Consider the following 18,737-nt stretch of genomic DNA (forward strand, 5'->3'; position numbering starts at 1 on the left):
TAACTTTAATATTAGAGGATCATAAATGCAAGACATTTTTACCTTATTTTGCTTAAAACATTAAGCTAGTCATAGTTATTGTATCAATAAGATGAATGAACTCATTTCTAATTATTTAAACTTATGTGTAGGCCGGCGCCATGGCTTAACAGGCTAATCCTCCACCTTGCGACGCCAGCACACCGGGTTCTAGTCCCGGTTGGGGCGCCGGATTCTATCCCGGTTGCCCCTCTTCCAGGCCAGCTCTCTGCTATGGCCCGGGAAGGCAGTGGAGGATGGCCCAAGTCCTTGGGCCCTGCACCCATATGGGAGACCAGGAGAAGCACCTGGCTCCTGGCTTCGGATCAGCGAGATGCACTGGCCGCAGCAGCCATTGGAGGGTGAACCAATGGCAAAAAGGAAGACCTTTCTCTCTGTCTCTCTCTCTCTCACTATCCACTCTGCCTGTCCAAAAAAAAACTTATGTGTAAATTAGCCAGTGAGGTATAGGCTCTCATTTCTGATACAGATATGCTAAGGGAGAAGGGCACGTTTAGGGGCAGGTTCCTTTATCCTTACAATGTAATCGGAGACAAGGGATATATATATATATATATATATATATATATATATATATATATATATATATGTAAGCTGTGATTCAGCCTTGATGCCATATTAGACACGTTGTATTCTATATGTTGTCAGAGTACCTGACATTGCCTTCTTTCAATTTTCTCAGCAGGAGTTAAACTATATTTTTTTCACAAAAACTTCTGTCCTGATGTCCTGGAGGGTATCTGGCCTCAGAGGATTCTGTCAATCAACAGAGTGACTAGAGGAGAATCATGCAAGGTGCTACTTTGTTTGCTACACTTCTGATAGAAATGACTTGCTTCATAACACTCTATATTAATTCACCTGTACAGGTGGGGAAGTTGGAAGAAGGAAGTGAGCTCTTTTTTAAAGGTCTTCCTAGCAGTTCAGTACTGTGTCTGGGATTAAAGCATGGTTAAAAAGTGAATCAGGGGACACTGAAGTGGGACAACAGTTTAAGTCGCTGACTGCAAAGCCGGTATTGCATATGGGTGACAGTTCATGTCCAGTCTGCTCAATTTCCGATCCAGCTCCATGCTAATGGCCTGGGAAACAGCAGCAGATGGCCCAAGTGTTTGGACCCTGCCACCCATGTAGGAGACCCAGAGGAAGCTCCTGGCTCCTGGGTTTGGCCTGGCTCAGGCCCTGTCATTGCAACCATTTGGTGAATGTACAAGTGGATGAAAGATTCTCTCTCTCTCTCTTTTTTTCGCTATTGCTATCGCTATCGCTATCACTCTCTCCTTCCCTCCTTCTCTCCCTCTCTCTTGGTATCTAAAAAAAAAAAAAAGTGAAGTTCACTTGTCATCAAAAAGGAATAACAGGGATAGATTTACACTGCTTTGTGGAACAAACAAAAGAATTGGAACAATTATCAGAAATAATGAGTTTCAAGATACTAAATATCAGGAAACCAAGGAAAATGTCCCTGAGAGTTGGAGGATAAGATGTGAGCTGTGCACTTGTTCCAGTTTATTTCCTCGGGAGAGTTTCTAGATTATGGTTCATAAAAGAGAAAAACAGGCAAAGCTTGATGGATCCCACAGTTGAGATTATGAACTGCAAATCTGGGGAGACCGGAGGCAGAAGTTTAGAGGGTGCAGTAGTGGAGAGATGAAAGTTGTACAGTGACACAATTGTGGAGCTCTGCAGAGGGTGCTCATCATGTATTCAGCAGAGTACTACTCAGAGTGTACATGTGAAGAAACTGCTAGGACTGGGACTAGAGAAAACAATAACAAGGCTTACAGACAACTGGGTGTAGGACCTGTCTTCACTATCCAGCTGGAACAATTTATAAATGTCAGGGTGGTGGGTAGAGTATGTAGAAGAATTTTGCCTCAATACTGAGATAATTATCCCCAAACACCACTTTCATTCTACTCAACATGTTTTTAAAAACATGAAGCAGGCCGGCGCCGTGGCTTAACAGGCTAATCCTCCACCTTGCGGTGCCGGCACACCGGGTTCTAGTCCCGGTTGCCCCTCTTCCAGGCCAGCTCTCTGCTATGGCCCGGGAAGGCAGTGGAGGATGGCCCAAGTCCCTCTCTCTCTCTCTCTCACTATCCACTCTGCCTGTCAAAAAAAAAAAAAAAAAAAAGAACAAACAAAAAAAAAAAAAACATGAAGCAAATGCATCACATGAACTCTAGGAAACTGAATCCTCCATACCCCAGAATATTTATAGGTATACAATTAAACCAATCACCATGACAAAATTACAGTATTAGGAAAATAATAAAATTTACCTAATATGAACAGAAGCAGAGAAATGTGATTCATAATAAAGAGAAAAATCACTTCCATGGAAAGTGATACTGAGATAACATAGGTGCTAGAACTAACAAGGAACACAAAAAAAAATTTGTAAGATTTATTTATTTATTTATTTGAAAGTTAGAGTTACACAGAGAGAGAAGGAGAGAGAGAGAGAGGTCTTCCATCTGCAGGTTCATTCCCCAAATGGCTGCAACGGCTGAAGCTGTGCCAATCCGAAGCCAGGAGCCAGGAGCTTCCTCTGGGTCTCCCAAGCAGGTGCAGGGGCCCAATGACTTGGGCCATCTTTCACTGCTTTCTCAGGCCATCACAGAGAGCTGGATAGGAAGTGGAGCAGCCAGGACTTGAATAGGATGCCAGCACTGCAGGTGGTGGTTTTACCCGTTATGCCACAGTGCCAGCCCCATGTCCTGTTCTTAAAATGGGTCTTTGTTTTGAGTGTGATTATAGGACCAAAACTCATTTATATATGCATTTATGTGCATTTTTGGTATGTATACTGTATTTCAATAAAATATTTTTTAGAAAGAAAAGAAAAATAATGCTGGCCATCTTGTTGAGAATACGGTACTCAAATACACTCTTGGTGGGAATATAAATTGGTACAACCATTATAGAAAACAATATGGAGATTCCTCAGGAAACTTAAAATAGATATACCATATGACCAACTATTCCATTCCTGGGAGTAGATCCAAGGGAAATGAAGCTAGCACATGGAAGAGTTTTCTGTACTCCCATGTTTATAGCAGCTCATGTCACAAAACAAACACATGGAATCAACTTACATATGCCTTAACTGATGACTGGATGATGAAAATGCGGTATATATACATGATGGAATATTATTCAACCATAAGTAATAATGAAATACTGACATTTGCAACAAAATTGATAGGACTAGAAATGTTTATACTAAGTGAAATAAGCCAGTCTCAGAAAGACAAACATTATGTTTTCTCTCATTTGTGGAAATTAGAGTAAAAATATGTGGGAATGTCACATCATTTGCTATATCATTATAAATATGGCTTCACTGGATCATACCACATAAATGACAATATGCCTTCCTTCCTCCTATATTATGATCTTTGCCATGAATCCCTAATTTTATGATATGAATATTTGTTTTCAAGAAAACTAAATAATGAGAAAAATGATGTAAGATTTGTTCTGAAATGACCATTTTCACAGGTGTGTGAATCCTATGGAATTCAAGGCATGTGATACTCTATTGAGTTGTGTTGTAATTAGTCATTTTTAAAAACTTCAAATTATTCATCCGCTTAAATATGTAAAAAGACAAACTAATAAAATGTAAACTTAATGTAGCAAAACCTATGGGAAATAGCAAATTCAGACCAAGAGGAATGTTTATAACCATAAGTACCTACATCAAAAAAAAGAGAAAGAATTAAAAAAAAAACTTAACAGTGCAAGTCAAAAAACAATGAAAGCAAGAAAAAACCAAACCCAAAATTACTAGAAGGAAAGAAATACTAAAGATCAAAGCATTAATATACAAAAGAGAGGTTAAAAATGTTGAAATATCAATTAAGAGTAATTTTTTGTTTTGAAAGACAAACAAAATTGATAAAACTTTGGTCAGGCAGTCTCAGGAAAGGGAAAGATTATTAAAAAGTCAAATCAAAGTGGAAAAATCAGACATTATGCTATGTTTTGAGTATAGTTTGTATATTCCCAAAGGGTTCATAAGAGATTTTTCCATAGGTCAGTGGTATTAAGAAGTTGAGGAATCAATTGTTAAGATTTATTTATTTACTTTAAAGAGAGACAGAGAGAGAAGAGAGAGAGGGAGAGGTATCTTCCATCCACTGCTTCACTCCCCAGATGGCTGCAAAGCCAAAGCCAGGAGTCAGGAACTAGTAACCCCATCTTGTCCTCCCATATGGGTGGTAGAGGCCCAACAATTGTGTCATTTTCTGCTGAAAACCACACACAACAGCAGTAGTCTGGATTGGAAGCAGAGTGCCAAGGACTTGAAATTGTACCCTCAACTCTTGCCAGTGGTAGCTTAACATGCTAAGCCACAATGCCAGCCCTGTAGTGGAAACTTTAAGAGGTAGAGCTAAGTGGGAGGATTTAGGTTATTGAGAGTCATTCCCTTAGAAGAGAGTAAAGTAATTCTTACAAGAGGACTGTTATTTAAGCCTGATCCTGAGCCCACTTATTTTCTGCTTACTTGTTCAAAATGTGGTCACTTGTCACAGTGCTCCTGCCATTGCAATCCACCATGCTGTAATGCAACTGAGAAGGACTCTAACTAGAACTGATAATGTGGATGCCATATCCTTGAACTTCCAAAACTATAACTAAAACAGGTCCCATTAGCATGTAGGCTGTCTCAGGTATTTTTTGTGGTAATAAAAATGGACTATTATTCCTTACAGCTGATGCAACTGGAATGCAAAGTATTGTTAGGGACTATTATGAACAAATATATGTCAACAAATTGGGAATTCTGGAAGCAGTGGATAAATTATAGGAAATAAAAAATGGAATTACAAAAGACATACAATATCTAAATGTACAAATAAATATCAGACTGAATTAGTAATTAAATGTCACTGAAAGAGCAGACACCCCACTAATCCACAGAGGCATAGTCCAAAGATAAAAGCCATTACAGGGAAAAAAATAAACCAACAAGTATCTCCAGAAGTGCCTAGAAATAAGTGCAGCAATTCAAGAAACAAGAATAAGGAAGAAAACATGATGCCCCACAGGAACACAGCAACACCTAAATACTAGGATATGAAAATGAAGAGACTGAAGAAATGCCAGAAATGGAATTCACAAAATTGATCTTAGGATTACTCAGAAGTAATCAGAAGCAAATCCCCAAACTAAAGATACATACATGACTTGAAAGAAAATTTTTCTCATGAAATTGATATTTTAAAGAGATATATAAATGAAATATTGGAAATGAAGAATTCAATAGAACAAATAAAAAAATGCAGTGGAAAGCCTTAACAATAGACTTGGTGAAGCAGAAGAAAGAATATAAAAGTTAGAAGACAAATCTGTGGAAATTTTACAGTCAAATAAAAAAAAAGAAATTAGAAAACTAAAAACCAGTGGCAGATCTATGGGATACTATCAAATGACCCAACATATGGGTCTTTGGAGTTCCTGAAGGTGTGGAAAGAGAGAATGGATTAGAAAGCCTTTTTAGTGAAATAATTACAGAAAATTTCCCTAATTTGGAGAAAGAAAGGGACAAGAAGCACATAGAATTCTTAATAGACATAGCCAGAAAAGATCTTCACCATGACACATTGTAGTCAAACTCTACAGAGTAAAACATAAAAGATTCTAAAATGTGCACAGCACCAGATTTCTTTCCAAGAATCTCCAATTGGACTCACAGCTGACTTCTCATAAGGAACCCTACAGGTTAGGAGAGAATGGTGAGATATATTCAAGGTATTAAGAGAAAAAAATTGTGAACCCAGAATACTGTACCCTGCAAAGCTCTCATTTATGAATGAAGGTGAAATAAAGACCTTCCATAACAAACAGAAATTGAAAGAATTTGTCAATACTCATCCAGCCTATAAAAGATGTGATGCACACAGAAACACAGAAACATGGTCATCATAAAAGAAGGTGAAAGCAGAAAATCTCCCAGTAAAGGCACAAAGGAAATTCAAAGTAAACAATAGGAATATTTATGGAAAAATGGCAGGGCCAAGTCATTACTTATCACCTTGAATGTAAATGGCCTCAGCTCTCCAGTTAAAAGATACAGACGAGCTGAATGGAAACAAAACAAAACAAAACCCATCTATTTACTGCCTACAAGAAACACATCTCACCAACAAAGATACATGCAGACTGAATGTGAAAGGACAGAAAAAGATAATCCATGCTAACAGAAACCAAAAAAGAGCTAGTATAGCCATCCTAATATCATAAAAAATAGACTTTAACACAAAAATTGTTAAGAGACAAAAAGGGGCACTATGTAATGATTAAAGAATCAATTCAGTAGTAAAATGTGACTATAATAAATGCTTACGCACCTAACTACAGGGCACCTGGCTATTTAAAAGAAATGTTAATGGATCTAAAGAGAGACATAAACTCCCCTACAATAGTAATGGGGGACTTTAATACCCCACTTTCAGCAGTGGACAGATTAACCAGACAGAAAATAAGCAGTGAAACAATAGAGTTAATTGACACTGTAGACCAGATGGACCTAATGGATATCTATGGAACTTTTTATCCTACAGTTTCAGAATGAACCTTATTCTCACCAGAGAATGGCACTTTCTGTAAGATAGACTACAGGCCAGGTCATGAAACAAGTCTCAGCAAATTTGAAGGAATCAAAATGATACCACGCATCTTCTCTGACCACAATGGAATAAATCTGGAAATCAATGACTTGAGAGTCTCTAGAATATATGGAAACACATGGAGACTGCTCAGTCTCCTGAATGGACAGTGGGTCATGGAAGAAATCAAAAGAGAAATCAATAAATTGTTAAGGAACAGTTTTTTTTTCTCATACTATTTGTTGAAATAATAGTATAGAGTTAATCTTCTGTGTATAAAGTTCATTGAAAATAGATCTTAGTGAAAAAAAAAAGAATGGGAATAGGAGAGGGAGGAGGAAGAAGGGTGGGAATGGGGGTGGAAGGGTGGGTACAATAGGAAGAATCACAATCACTGTGTTCCTAAAGTTGTATTTATGAAATGCATGGAGTTTGTATACCTTAAATAAGATGTCTGGGGAAAAAATGTCTCTTAACAAAGAAAGACTGAGACCAAATTAGTTTCACAGCTCAATTTTACAAAACATTTAAGGAAATACTAATATCAGCTCTTCTCAATTTTCATTCCAAAAATTTAAAAGGAGGACACTCTGTCAGACTCATTATGTGAAATCAGCATTACCCAAATATCAAAACCAAAGACAAAATAGACTACAGATCAGTATCCTCAATGAGCACTGATGTAAAAATTCTCAACAAAATGGTGTCAAGCCAAATTCAGTAGCATACCAAAATGATTACACGTTATTATCCTGTGTGCTTTATACCAGAGATTCAAATATCCCTCAACATTTACAAATCAATAATGTAATAGAGCAATCAGCATATTGAAGGTCAAAAATCCTATGATTATCTCAATGGATGTATGAAAAAATTCAATAAAACTAGACTTTCATGATGGAAACCTTCAACAAATTAGGTATAGAAGAAACATATCTCTTGGGGCCTGTGCTGTGGCGCAGGGGGTTAACGCCCTGGCCTGAAGCTCTGGCATCCCACATGGGCACCAGTTCTAGTCCAAGCTGCTCCACATCTGATCCATCTCTTTGCTATAGCCTGGGAAAGCAGTGGAAGATGGCCCAAGTGCTTGGGCCCCTGCACCCATGTGGGAGACCTGAAAGAAGCTCTTGGCTCCTGGCTTTGGATCGGTGCAGCTCCAGCTGTTGCAGCCATCTGAGGAGTGAACCATTGGATGGAAGACCTCTCTCTCTCTGCCTCTCCTCTCTCTGTGTAATTCTGACTTTTGAATAAATAAATAAATCTTAAAAAAATAAAATAAATTTTCTAAAAAAAAGAAGAAACATATCTCAACATCATAAGGATTACAAGAGAACACGACAAAGACATAGCCAACATCATGCTAAAAGGGGAGAAGCTGAAAGTGTTTCCTGTAGACCTAGAACAAGACATGAAGATCTACTTTCATCAGTTACATATGCATTCCCATGTTGACTGCAGCACAATTCACAATACCCAAGATATGGGAACAATCTAAATGTCCAAAAATTGTTGAACTAATACATAAAATGTGATACATATACAAAAATTCAACACTATTCAAACATAAAATAGATGAAATCTTATCATCTTCAACAAACATGGATGGAACTGGATGACATTAAGTGAAATAAAGCCAGGCACAGAAAACTCCCATATATTCTCATTCATCTGTGAAAGCTAAAAATGTTGATCACATGGGATGAGAGAGTATAATACTAATTAGTAGAGGATACTTAGGGAAGGTGTGAAGGAGTATACTGAGAGTGCTTAGTGTGTATCATAATACACACTAAGTTAAAGGACAGGAGGTAGTCCTCATGCTTTATAGCACAATAGAGTAACTATGGTGGACAACATTAATCATGCATTTAAAAATAACTCACAGGTTCCCAAGAAATAGAAAATAAGTTTTAGGATATAGAAATGCTAATTGTGCTGATTTGATAATTACACAATATTGAATATATTCATTTATATATATCAAATTATAATTTGGTAATTACACAATATTTCTAATATTGAATTATAATATTATACCCCAAATATAAGTACAAATATTACATGTAAATAGAACAATGAAAAAAGGCAGTTTGAGAAAACCACATAATACATACAGAGGAATAAATATAAGAGGATCACAGTAGATTTCCTGTTGGAAGCAATGTAAATAAAAAAGAAACAGTGGAGTAAGATTTTTAAAGTTCAGAAAATGTCACTACATATAATTTTTTTCCAGTGGAAATATCCCCCAAATGTTGGTGAAGCTTCAGAAATCCAAAAGAAATTCAAAGAAAATAAAAAAAATTTTCCTTGCAACTGAAATGTGCACAAATAAGGACTAATTAGTAAGATCTGAAATTCTTACCTGTGTGTAATGGCCACAAACTTTAGTACATGATAGATTATAATAAGTATAAAACTCTGTTTCATTATACCAAGCAACAATAGCATCCCTTGGTGAAAATATTTTTAATGCACCTAACCAGATATTTTCTCCAAGAAACTGATAATCTTCACTGCAATCAAATGGCATTTGTAAACAGGTGTTGTGTCTAAATTGGCATGTTTCTGCCCATGCTTTAGCCACTCTTGCCAAACCTTCATCCCAAATCTGAAAGATAAAAATATTTTAAATGTAATTTTGCATGTTTATTTACATAAAAATTATTCTAATGATTATAATAAATATTGTTTAAATTTATTACTTTAAAGTACAGTTTTTCTTTGGTATTATAATAGTCTCATTCATTTCTTTTTAGTTCTACTTTAGAAACACTTACTTCTCATTCAGTGGCAGTCATCTTTTTATTTTCAGTATGTAGCAGATGTCCTGATATATTTGAGACATTCAGCAAATTAGTATGAATGTGATTAACACAGTCATTTCATTTCAAAGTCTAGAAACTCATGAGGTCATGCATATTTACCATAATTAAAGGATGAATATTTATTGATTATTAAAAATGGGAAAACTAGGAATCAAAAGCAATTTCTTTAATTTGGTCAGTAATGTCCCCTCAAAACATTCTAAAACATAAATCAGTATATAATGGTGGAATAGTAAAATTTTTCTCCAAGATTGAAAATGAACCAACATGTCTGCCCACATTTTCTATTTAACCTTATACCATCGAGTACATAGCATAATGAAATATATATGTTGTAAATATATGAATTATAAAATGTGTAATAGTTGGAATCTATCATTAGACAGATGATCAACAGATGACATGACTAGGTCAATAGAACATTCAGATATAACCACAAAAAATAAACAAAATTATCCAAGTTTCCCAATATAAGGAAAATTTACAAAAATAATTTTTTCCATGTACAGAATAAATAGCTTCACAAATATCAAGTATTTATAAATAAGTCCAATAAGTGATGCTCGAAATCTCTGCTCTAAAACCTATGAAATGTCACTGAAAAGAAATTTAGAAGACTTAAATGAATGGAAAGATACTAAATGATCATGGATCAGAAGATTCAATTTTGTAAAGAATATTGATCTTGATATTGAATTCATTTGTAATAAAAATCAAGATAGCATTTTGTGCATATTGATTACAAGATTGAAGTGGAAATTCAAAGAATATAGCTAAAACCAATTTTATTTATTTATTTATTTATTTTTTAACTTTTATTTAATGAATATAAATTTCCAGTGTACAGCTTATGGATTACAATGACTTCCCCCTCCCATAACTTCCCTCCCACCCGCAACCCTCCCCTCTCCCGCTCCCTCTCCCCTTCCATTCACATCAAGATTCATGTTCAATTCTCTTTATATACAGAAGATCAATTTGGTATAAAGATTTCAACAGTTTGCACCCACATAGAAACACAAAGTGAAACATACTGTTTGAGTACTAGTTATAGCATTAAATCAAAATGTACAGCACATTAAGGACAGAGATCCCACATGAGGAGCAAGTGCACAGTGGCTCCTGTTGTTGACCCAACAAATTGACACTCTAGTTTATGGCGCCAGTAACCACCCTAGGCTGTTGTCATGAGTTGCCAAGGCTATGGAAGCCTTCCAAGTTTACCAACTCTGATCATATTTAGACAAGGTCATAAAAGACAGGTTGAGGATAGTAACCAATGATCCTAAGAGTGGCATTTACCAGGTTTGAACAATTATACAGCATTAAGTGGGGAAGAGGACCATCAGTACACACAGGTTGGGAGTAGAGCCATTGGTGGTAGAGTAGAGGTTATGATTACAAAGGAATGAGGCCCAAGTGCGCTAGACAGGGTCTAGAACAAAGGACAGAATCATTATTAGAGGAGCTAAGAAAGGTGCTGTCTAAGCTACAATTAAGTTTTCTGACTGAGAGGCAAATAGAACCTCACAGAAGGGGCTTGATAATAATCTGGTGGGCTTTAGGCCTTGTAAGTTAAGAGGCCCGGACCTATCTATCTCTTCACATGGGGTATATCCTAAGGGAGGTTTGAACCTCCTAGGGGAAGGCACTCTGTTGACTTTCATTACTTGGCTGGCCTGGGAGGAGAGCTGGCCAGGTAAAGGCAGGGGGCATCTCTAACAAGAAATTTACAGTTCTGCCTGCAATGTTGCTGACCCTACTTGACCATCCCCTCAGCTGCAGTGGTCACTTTGGAAGTTGGGCTGGGTGAAGGGCTTTTCAGCTTAGAGCCAATAAGATCTGTGGCTCTGACCTGGGCATCCTTCGACTCCAGGGCAGGTCCATTTCCAGTGATCCAACTCTTGGCAGAGCTGCCAGGGCTCTTCACAAGCTGACTTCTGCTGAAGCCCAGGCTTACCACATTGAAAGCCACTGCAGTGGACTGGCCTGTTGGGTCTCCTTGAGGGCAGATCACTGTACAGATCAGCCATTAATAGGCCTGCCACCCATTGCTTCTGATGCCTAGCTTTCTTTTCCTCCTGGTTTGTGTTAAAGCAGACCAGAGGATGCAAGTCAAGGGAGTGCCCGTGTCCCATCTCTAATCTTCGGTGGCCTGAACTACAAGTCTAAAGTCACAGGCATGTTCTGTAGTAGTTTTTCTAAGGTAGACAATGCCCATGAGGAAAATTAGATTCTCACTTTAAAACTTTCTTTCCCTTTGGTCTGAAAGGGAGGTTTTTTCTACTTACTGTATACTTTGCTGATGGCGAAGTGAATCTAGCTATGAGATTATTATTTAAGCTCTTATTTTGGCTATGCTATTACAGAAAAATGTTTGCCATCTCTTTTATAAGGTCTAAAGATTAAATTGTGTGTCCTACAGATTCCTTCATAATAGAATTAGTTTCCTACCTTGAGGAGAATAGAGAAATGAAAGAACAAGTTGGGCTTAGAATAGAGAAATGAGGGAGCAAGTCCTAGATCGCTTGCTGACAATAGCAATATTACATGAATACTTAGCAAACCATTTCAACCATTAGATAACAACTTAAGAAAACATTTACCAGAAGGTCCAATGCCTTCTATAAATTTTAAGAATCATTTATTTGGAAACACCTCTTAAATATCTAACATGGTGTAGTTTGTTTAACCAGTAAACTTAAGCACAACCATCTAAAATGTTTTTAGTTTCTTTCTACCAACAAGTCTAAAACATATGATACACAGATTCAGGTCCCATGAATTAAAATGTATCTTTGATTGATTTTAGCAGCTTAAATTAATGGACAATCTTATCTATAAGCCATTTAAAATAAAACTCTTAATAAAATTTCCCCATGTGGACATACAATATGTACACACATATGACATAGCATAATAGACCAGTATAGCAATTTTAATAATAGCTTTTAAAATCTCTAACTCTTTTTGTAGATTGCCAATTGATTTGAATTGCTTTTTGTTTTTAGTAACCTCAGTTAACCATACTTTCTCTCAATTGGGACTGTTAATACATTATTGGCTTCATCTGTTTACAGAGCCATCCCAAAGTACTGAATACAATAAAAGTGGCTGGAAAAAGTCCATAGGAACCTATAGGAGGACAGCTAAACACAGAACCAACAATGCTTTAGTTTTATGAGCAGCACATTATATATAACTATGGATGACAAAAGACTTTAAGTCGCCATGTTTAAAATTATAAACTCATCAACCAACAAGAGGCACTTGCTTACTTCACAGTAGTTTTGAAAGCACATGTAGGATTTTACAAGTATTTAACCCTTTAGGCCTCTAGGGCTTTCTCATTAAGATAACTATCATGTCTAGTAACACAAGATCATTAGACTTTTTAATTCTCAAACATTTGTATTAATAGCATTTTCCATTATAGAAACTTAAAGTTTGGTACCACGTCACATCTTGACAGTCCTTCTAATATAATCCAAATAGCCTAATTAGTTGGTGTCTCTATAAGATGAGAGACATAGGTCCTTCGATTTTTTCAGTTGGGCCCAAACTGGAAAAACCAAAGTCCAGGATTTACTGGAAATTTTAGAGACCAGATTGTTTGAAACTTTGATTTTTTGAATGCCTGTCAAGAATGCCAAGAAGGCTCAACATCCAAAATATCTGGTTGAAATAAGATTCCTTAAAATCATGACATAACATAGACCAAATTTGATCATTGTTACAGGTGATTATTCAAATCTTTGAAAATAAGCACATATTTAAATAACCCATAGCTCTTAATAAAAATTCAGCTGTTGTTGAACAATTAGAATTTAACAGACATCAAGAGAACATAATAGATTACTTTAACACATTGCTTTAACAGAGCATCAGAGTTTAATTCTATGTCAAAGAGAAATTGAGCTTCCTGTGATCTTTTGCTTTGAGGTTCATATTGGTACCATGTGTCTGTGTTTCTGTGTGTAACACATCTTTAAGCATCTTTTGCAGGGCAGGATGAGTGGCAACAAATTCTTCCAGTTTCTGTTTGCTATGAAAAGTCTTAATGTCACCTTCATTCACAAATGAGAGCTTTGCAGGATATAGTATTCTGGGCTGGCAGTTTTTCTCTCTTAGTACCTGGGCTATGTCTCACCATTCCCTTCTAGCTTGTAGGGTTTCTGATGAGAAGTCTGCTGTGAGTCTAATTGGAGATCCTCTGAGAGTAATCTGACGTTTCTCTCTTGCACCTTTTAGAATCTTTTCTTTATGTTTCACTGTGGTGAGTTTGATTACAACGTGTCGTGGTGAGGATCTCTTTTGGTCATGTTTATTAGGGGTTCTATAAGCTTCCTGTACTAAGATGCCTCTGTCCTTCTCCAAACCTGGGAAATTTTCTGCTAGTATCTCACTGAAAATGCCTTCTAATCCTTTCTCCCTCTCCATGCCTTCAGGAACTCCTAGAACCTGAATGTTGGGTTTTTTAATAGTATCCTGTAGATTCCCGACAATATTTTTTAGATTTCTAATTTCTTCTTCTTTTCTTTGGTTTGCCTGTTTCCTTTCCTGTTCTCTTTCTTCTAAGTCTGATATTCTCTCTTCTGCTTCACCCATTCTGTTTTTAAGGCTCTCTAATGTGTTTGTCATTTGATCTATTGAATTCTTCATTTCATTATGATTTCTCGTCACTATCATAGTTTCTTGTTCCACTAGTTGTTTCATTTCATTTTGATTCCTCCTTAATATTTCATTTTCACAAGAGAGATTTTCTATCTTGTCCATGAAGGATTTCTGTAGTTCAAGAATTTGTTTTTGAGAACTTCTTAATGTTCTTATCAATTTTTTGAGATCTGCTTCTTGCATTTCTTCTATCTCATCATCTTCATAATCTTGAATTGGGGTGTCTTTTTCATTTGGGGGCGTCATAGTGTCTTCCTTGTTCTTGTTAGCTTGGTTTTTGCGTTTGTTGTTTGGCATGTTGGAGATATTTGGTTTCTTCACTGTGGTGTTTTTTCTTGTTACACTATGGCTCTATATTAAGTGGACTGTCTGCTTTCGGTGGAACCTTAGAGGCTTGAGATGAGTGTGGCCTGAGAGCTGTGTTTGGTTCCTCAGGTTTGAAGGTGTGTCAAAGATGACACTCCCAGGTTAGGCGTGGTAAATCTCTCTCTCTCTCTCTTTCTTTCTTTCTTTCTTTTTCTTTTTTTGTTTTTTTGATTCAAAAGGGAAGTAATTCCGCACAGCTGAATGTAATTGGAGGTAGTTAGCAGGCAAATGATATACCCACAGGAGCCAGAGATCAGAAGCTCTTTCCCAAGGACCACACAGGGAATCTTTGCTGCCCTCAGTGTGGGCTCCAATTCTCCTGCAGTCTCCCACTGGGTTGTCAAGTTAGATGCTAATCTCCTGTTATTTCACCCCTCCCCCCAGAGTCAGGTGTTTCTGCTAGGCTCAGGGCCGGTGCAGACCTGAGGTCGCCCTGCTTATGACGTATGTCCAAAATGGCGCCTGCTCTGTCTTGCTCGCCTTTGAGAGGTGAGCGGAGAGAGAGAAACTTGTGTCCGTATCGGTCACTTTTTTATTTTTTTCCTCTCTCTCTTCTAGTTAGCCTGGTGAATTTTTCCCCACGGAGTTTCAAGCCTTGTTCCCTCTAGTCTCCTCTTTCCGCTTGCCCGCTGGTGTCTCGGGCTATTGAGGTTCGGCTCACCTCGCGTTCCAGTACTGGTGTGTTGATTCTGCCGCTAGTGTCCCGAACTTGGGCTCCCACGCTCTCCATGCAGGTGCACTGTGAATCACTAGTTCCGGAAGAGTTTCCTCTGCTGTTTCATCCCCTACTCTTCCTTGACCCTGCAGTATCTCCACTTATATTAAACTGTCTCTCCTCCGGACTAATAGTGTGCTCCCTGCCTATTCCGCCATCTTGCCGCTCTCCTCTAGGCTATAATTAATCTAAAACCAATTTTATTAAAGTAGAATGAATTAGAGGACTCATTCTACTAGATTCCAAGATTTATTATAAAGCTCCATTAAGATATTGTGATAGTGGTACATGTACAGATAAATAGCCAAACATAACAGAAAGATAATTCAGGTACTATTTATGAAAAAGTGACAGGCTTAATATAGTTATTTTTGCCAGGATTATTTAAAAATTTTCATTTTGAATTAATTATAAGTTCACAGAAAGTTACAGAAACTACCACTCGAGATCTTATGTAAATTTCAACTAGTTTCCCCAGTATTAATGTCTTTGGTGGTCCCATATCCCAGGCAAGAATTTGATATTTTAAGGCCATTTTATATGCTAATAGTTTTGTATGAATTCATTTATGTGTGTGTGTGCTGTTTTTATGTGTATATTAGTATAAAATATTGTAAAATCACCTGCACATTCAAGATACAGAGCTATACTTTGAATGAACTAATTTTTCATGCTAGCCCTTTCTAGCTATATTCTCTCTTTCCACTGTGCCATCCTAACTGCTGGCAATCACTAATGTATTCTTCATTTCTATAATTTTGTCATTTGAAGAATGTAATTTAAGTCGAATCATACAATATATATATATTCTGAGATTGAGTTTTCCTACTCAGCATAATGCTCTTAAGATCCATCCACATTGTTTCATGTATTGATAGTTGTTCCTTGCAATCACTGAGGAATATTTTATGGCATGAATATACCACAATTTTTATCAAAAAATTGGATATTTAAACATGTGAGTTATGACAATTAAGCTTCTATGAACATGTAGGAACAAGTTTTTTTGGGTAGCAATGTTTCTTTTTCTAGGAAAAAAAGGCAAAAGCAAAGGAAAAAACACTTAATACTTATATGAGTTTTATGGTAAGTGCATGTTTTTTTTTAAAAAAAACTGCCAAGAGGCTGGCAATGTGGTATAGTGGGTTAAGTCACATCCCATGACATGGGCATTCTATATGTCAGTCCTTTTCTGTCCCCGCTTCTCTACTTCCACTCCAGCTACCTGCCAGTGGCCTGGGAAAGCAGTGAAAAATGACCCAAGTGTATGGGCCCCTGCTACCCATGTGCAAGACTCAGATTAAGCTCCTGGCTCCTGGCTTTTGCAATGGCCTAACTGGATGTTTTGCCTTCACACCAGGAAAATGAACAGATCCGTTTTCTCCATATATGTACTAGTATTTGGTAGTCACTAGTTTTTAGTTTTTCTGATAAGTATGTATTGATATTTCATTGTAGTTTTCATTTACATTTCCTTAATAATCCTGAACATATTCTCATGTGCTTATTTTCCATGCATATGTACCTATGATGAAATGTCCGAATATTCCTGTGGTGAAATATCTTTTTTTTTCATTTTCTAACATTTTATTTTCTTTGAGAGTTCTTTATATGCTCTAGATGGGAGATTTTTCCTCATATACATGGTTTGCATATATTTCCTCCCAAAGTTTGCACTTTCATCTTTTAGCAAGATATTTTAAAGAGTAAAACTTTTATATTTAATGACTTCTAATTTATTGACTTTCTCTTTTATAGCTGCTGATATGGTGCCATGCCTCATTATATCAATACACTATATCAGGAAGCTTCATCTAGTCTTTGGTCCTGAGGATTTCTCCTATTTAAAAAAATATTTTGCATATGTTGAGAATTACTGGTTAATTTTACTCTATATTTAATATATTTTTAGTTTTAATTTTTATTTTTGAAAGTTGCATTAATATAAAGAGAACAGATTTCATGTATTTCACAGATACAATCTAAAAACATGGCCATATTTCCCTCTATCCCTCCCTCAATTCTTTTTTCTTTAATATTTGTAATTATATAATTTCAATTTATTGTATAATCATAGCTTAATTCACCAGTAACTATAATGCTCAACAAGTAAAAAAAAAAAAAAGAAAAACCACTATTCCACAGCAGTATAGACATAATCTAAAAACAATTATCAAATCATAAGATGTCATTTTTTATTTTTTTGTATTCTATATAAACTACCACATATCAGAGAAAATCCATGATAGTTGCCTTTTTAGGACTAGCTTATTTCACTAAGCATAATGGTCTTCTGTTGCATCCATTTTGTTGGAAAAAATGGGGTTTCATTCTTTTTTAGGTTTAGTAGTATTCCATCATGGATATATATCACAATTTCTTTATCCAGTCATTGGTTGATGGACATCTGGGTTGATTCCATATCTTACTACTACTATTGGAGTTGAGCTGCTATAAACATGAAGGTAGAGAAAACTCTTTCATGTGCTGATTTCATTTCCTTTGAGTAAATTCCCAAGTGGAATGGTTGGGTCATACATTAGATCTATTTTCAGATTTTTGAGGAATCTCCACAATATCATCCATGATGAATGTACTAGTTTACATTCCCACCAACAACATATTAGGGTAACTATTCTTCACATCTTCACCAAAATTTGTTATTTGTCCATTTTTGGATTACAGTCTTCTAACTGGGTTGTAGTGAAACCTCATTGTGGTCTTTATTTCTGCTTCCCTGATGGCAAATGATCTGAGTATCTTTTCATGTATCTGTTGATCATTTGTATTTGAACCTTTGAAAATGTCTGTTTAAATCTTTATCCCATTTTCATTGGACTCTAGGTTTTCTTGTTGAGTTTCTTGGCTTCTTATATATTCTGGATAATATTCCTTAATCAGATATATAGTTTGCAAATGTTGTCTCCCATTCTATCAGTTGCCTCTTTACTTTGTTCTGTGTTTCCTTTGCTATGCAGGAGCTTCTTTGCTTTATGTAATCTCATTTGTCTGTTTTGGCATATATTGCTATACTTCTGAAGTCTTATTCAAGAAGGCCTTTCCTATGCCAGTACCTTGCAGTGTGTCCTCTCTGTTTTCCTCTAGAAATTTGAAGGTATCAGGTCTTAGGTTTAGATCCTTGATCCATTGTGAGCTGATTTTTGCATAGGGTCTAAGAGAATGATCTTGTTTTTCATACTTCTGTATACAGAGATCCAATTTTCCCAACACTATTTGTTAAAGAGACTGTCCTTTCTCTAGTGATTTTAGCTTATTTGTCAATGATTAATTGGTTATAAATGTGCAGGCTAATTTCTGGAGTCTGTAATATGTTCCATTGGTCCACATGCCTATCTTTGTGCCTGTATAAGGCTGTTTTGATTATAACTGCACTTTACTATGTCTTGAAATCTGGTATTGTGATATCTCCAGCTTTACTTTTTTTCTTTTAAAGATTTATTTATTTTACTTGAAAGAGTTACACAGAGAGAGAAG

General features: G+C 36.3%; 1 protein-coding gene across 1 annotated transcript in view; it reads right to left on the minus strand.

The window, feature by feature from the left end:
* Positions 1-18,737, minus strand: part of LOC133768024 (GLIPR1-like protein 1) — a 54,875-nt gene that overhangs the window by 28,745 nt on the left and 7,393 nt on the right. Inside the window, exon 2 of the mRNA XM_062202454.1 lies at positions 9,025-9,270. Coding sequence (XP_062058438.1) covers positions 9,025-9,270 — 246 coding nt within the window. The remainder of the gene's footprint in view (positions 1-9,024; positions 9,271-18,737) is intronic.

Source organism: Lepus europaeus, chromosome 10, assembly GCF_033115175.1.
Source record: "Lepus europaeus isolate LE1 chromosome 10, mLepTim1.pri, whole genome shotgun sequence".
NCBI lineage: Eukaryota > Metazoa > Chordata > Mammalia > Lagomorpha > Leporidae > Lepus > Lepus europaeus.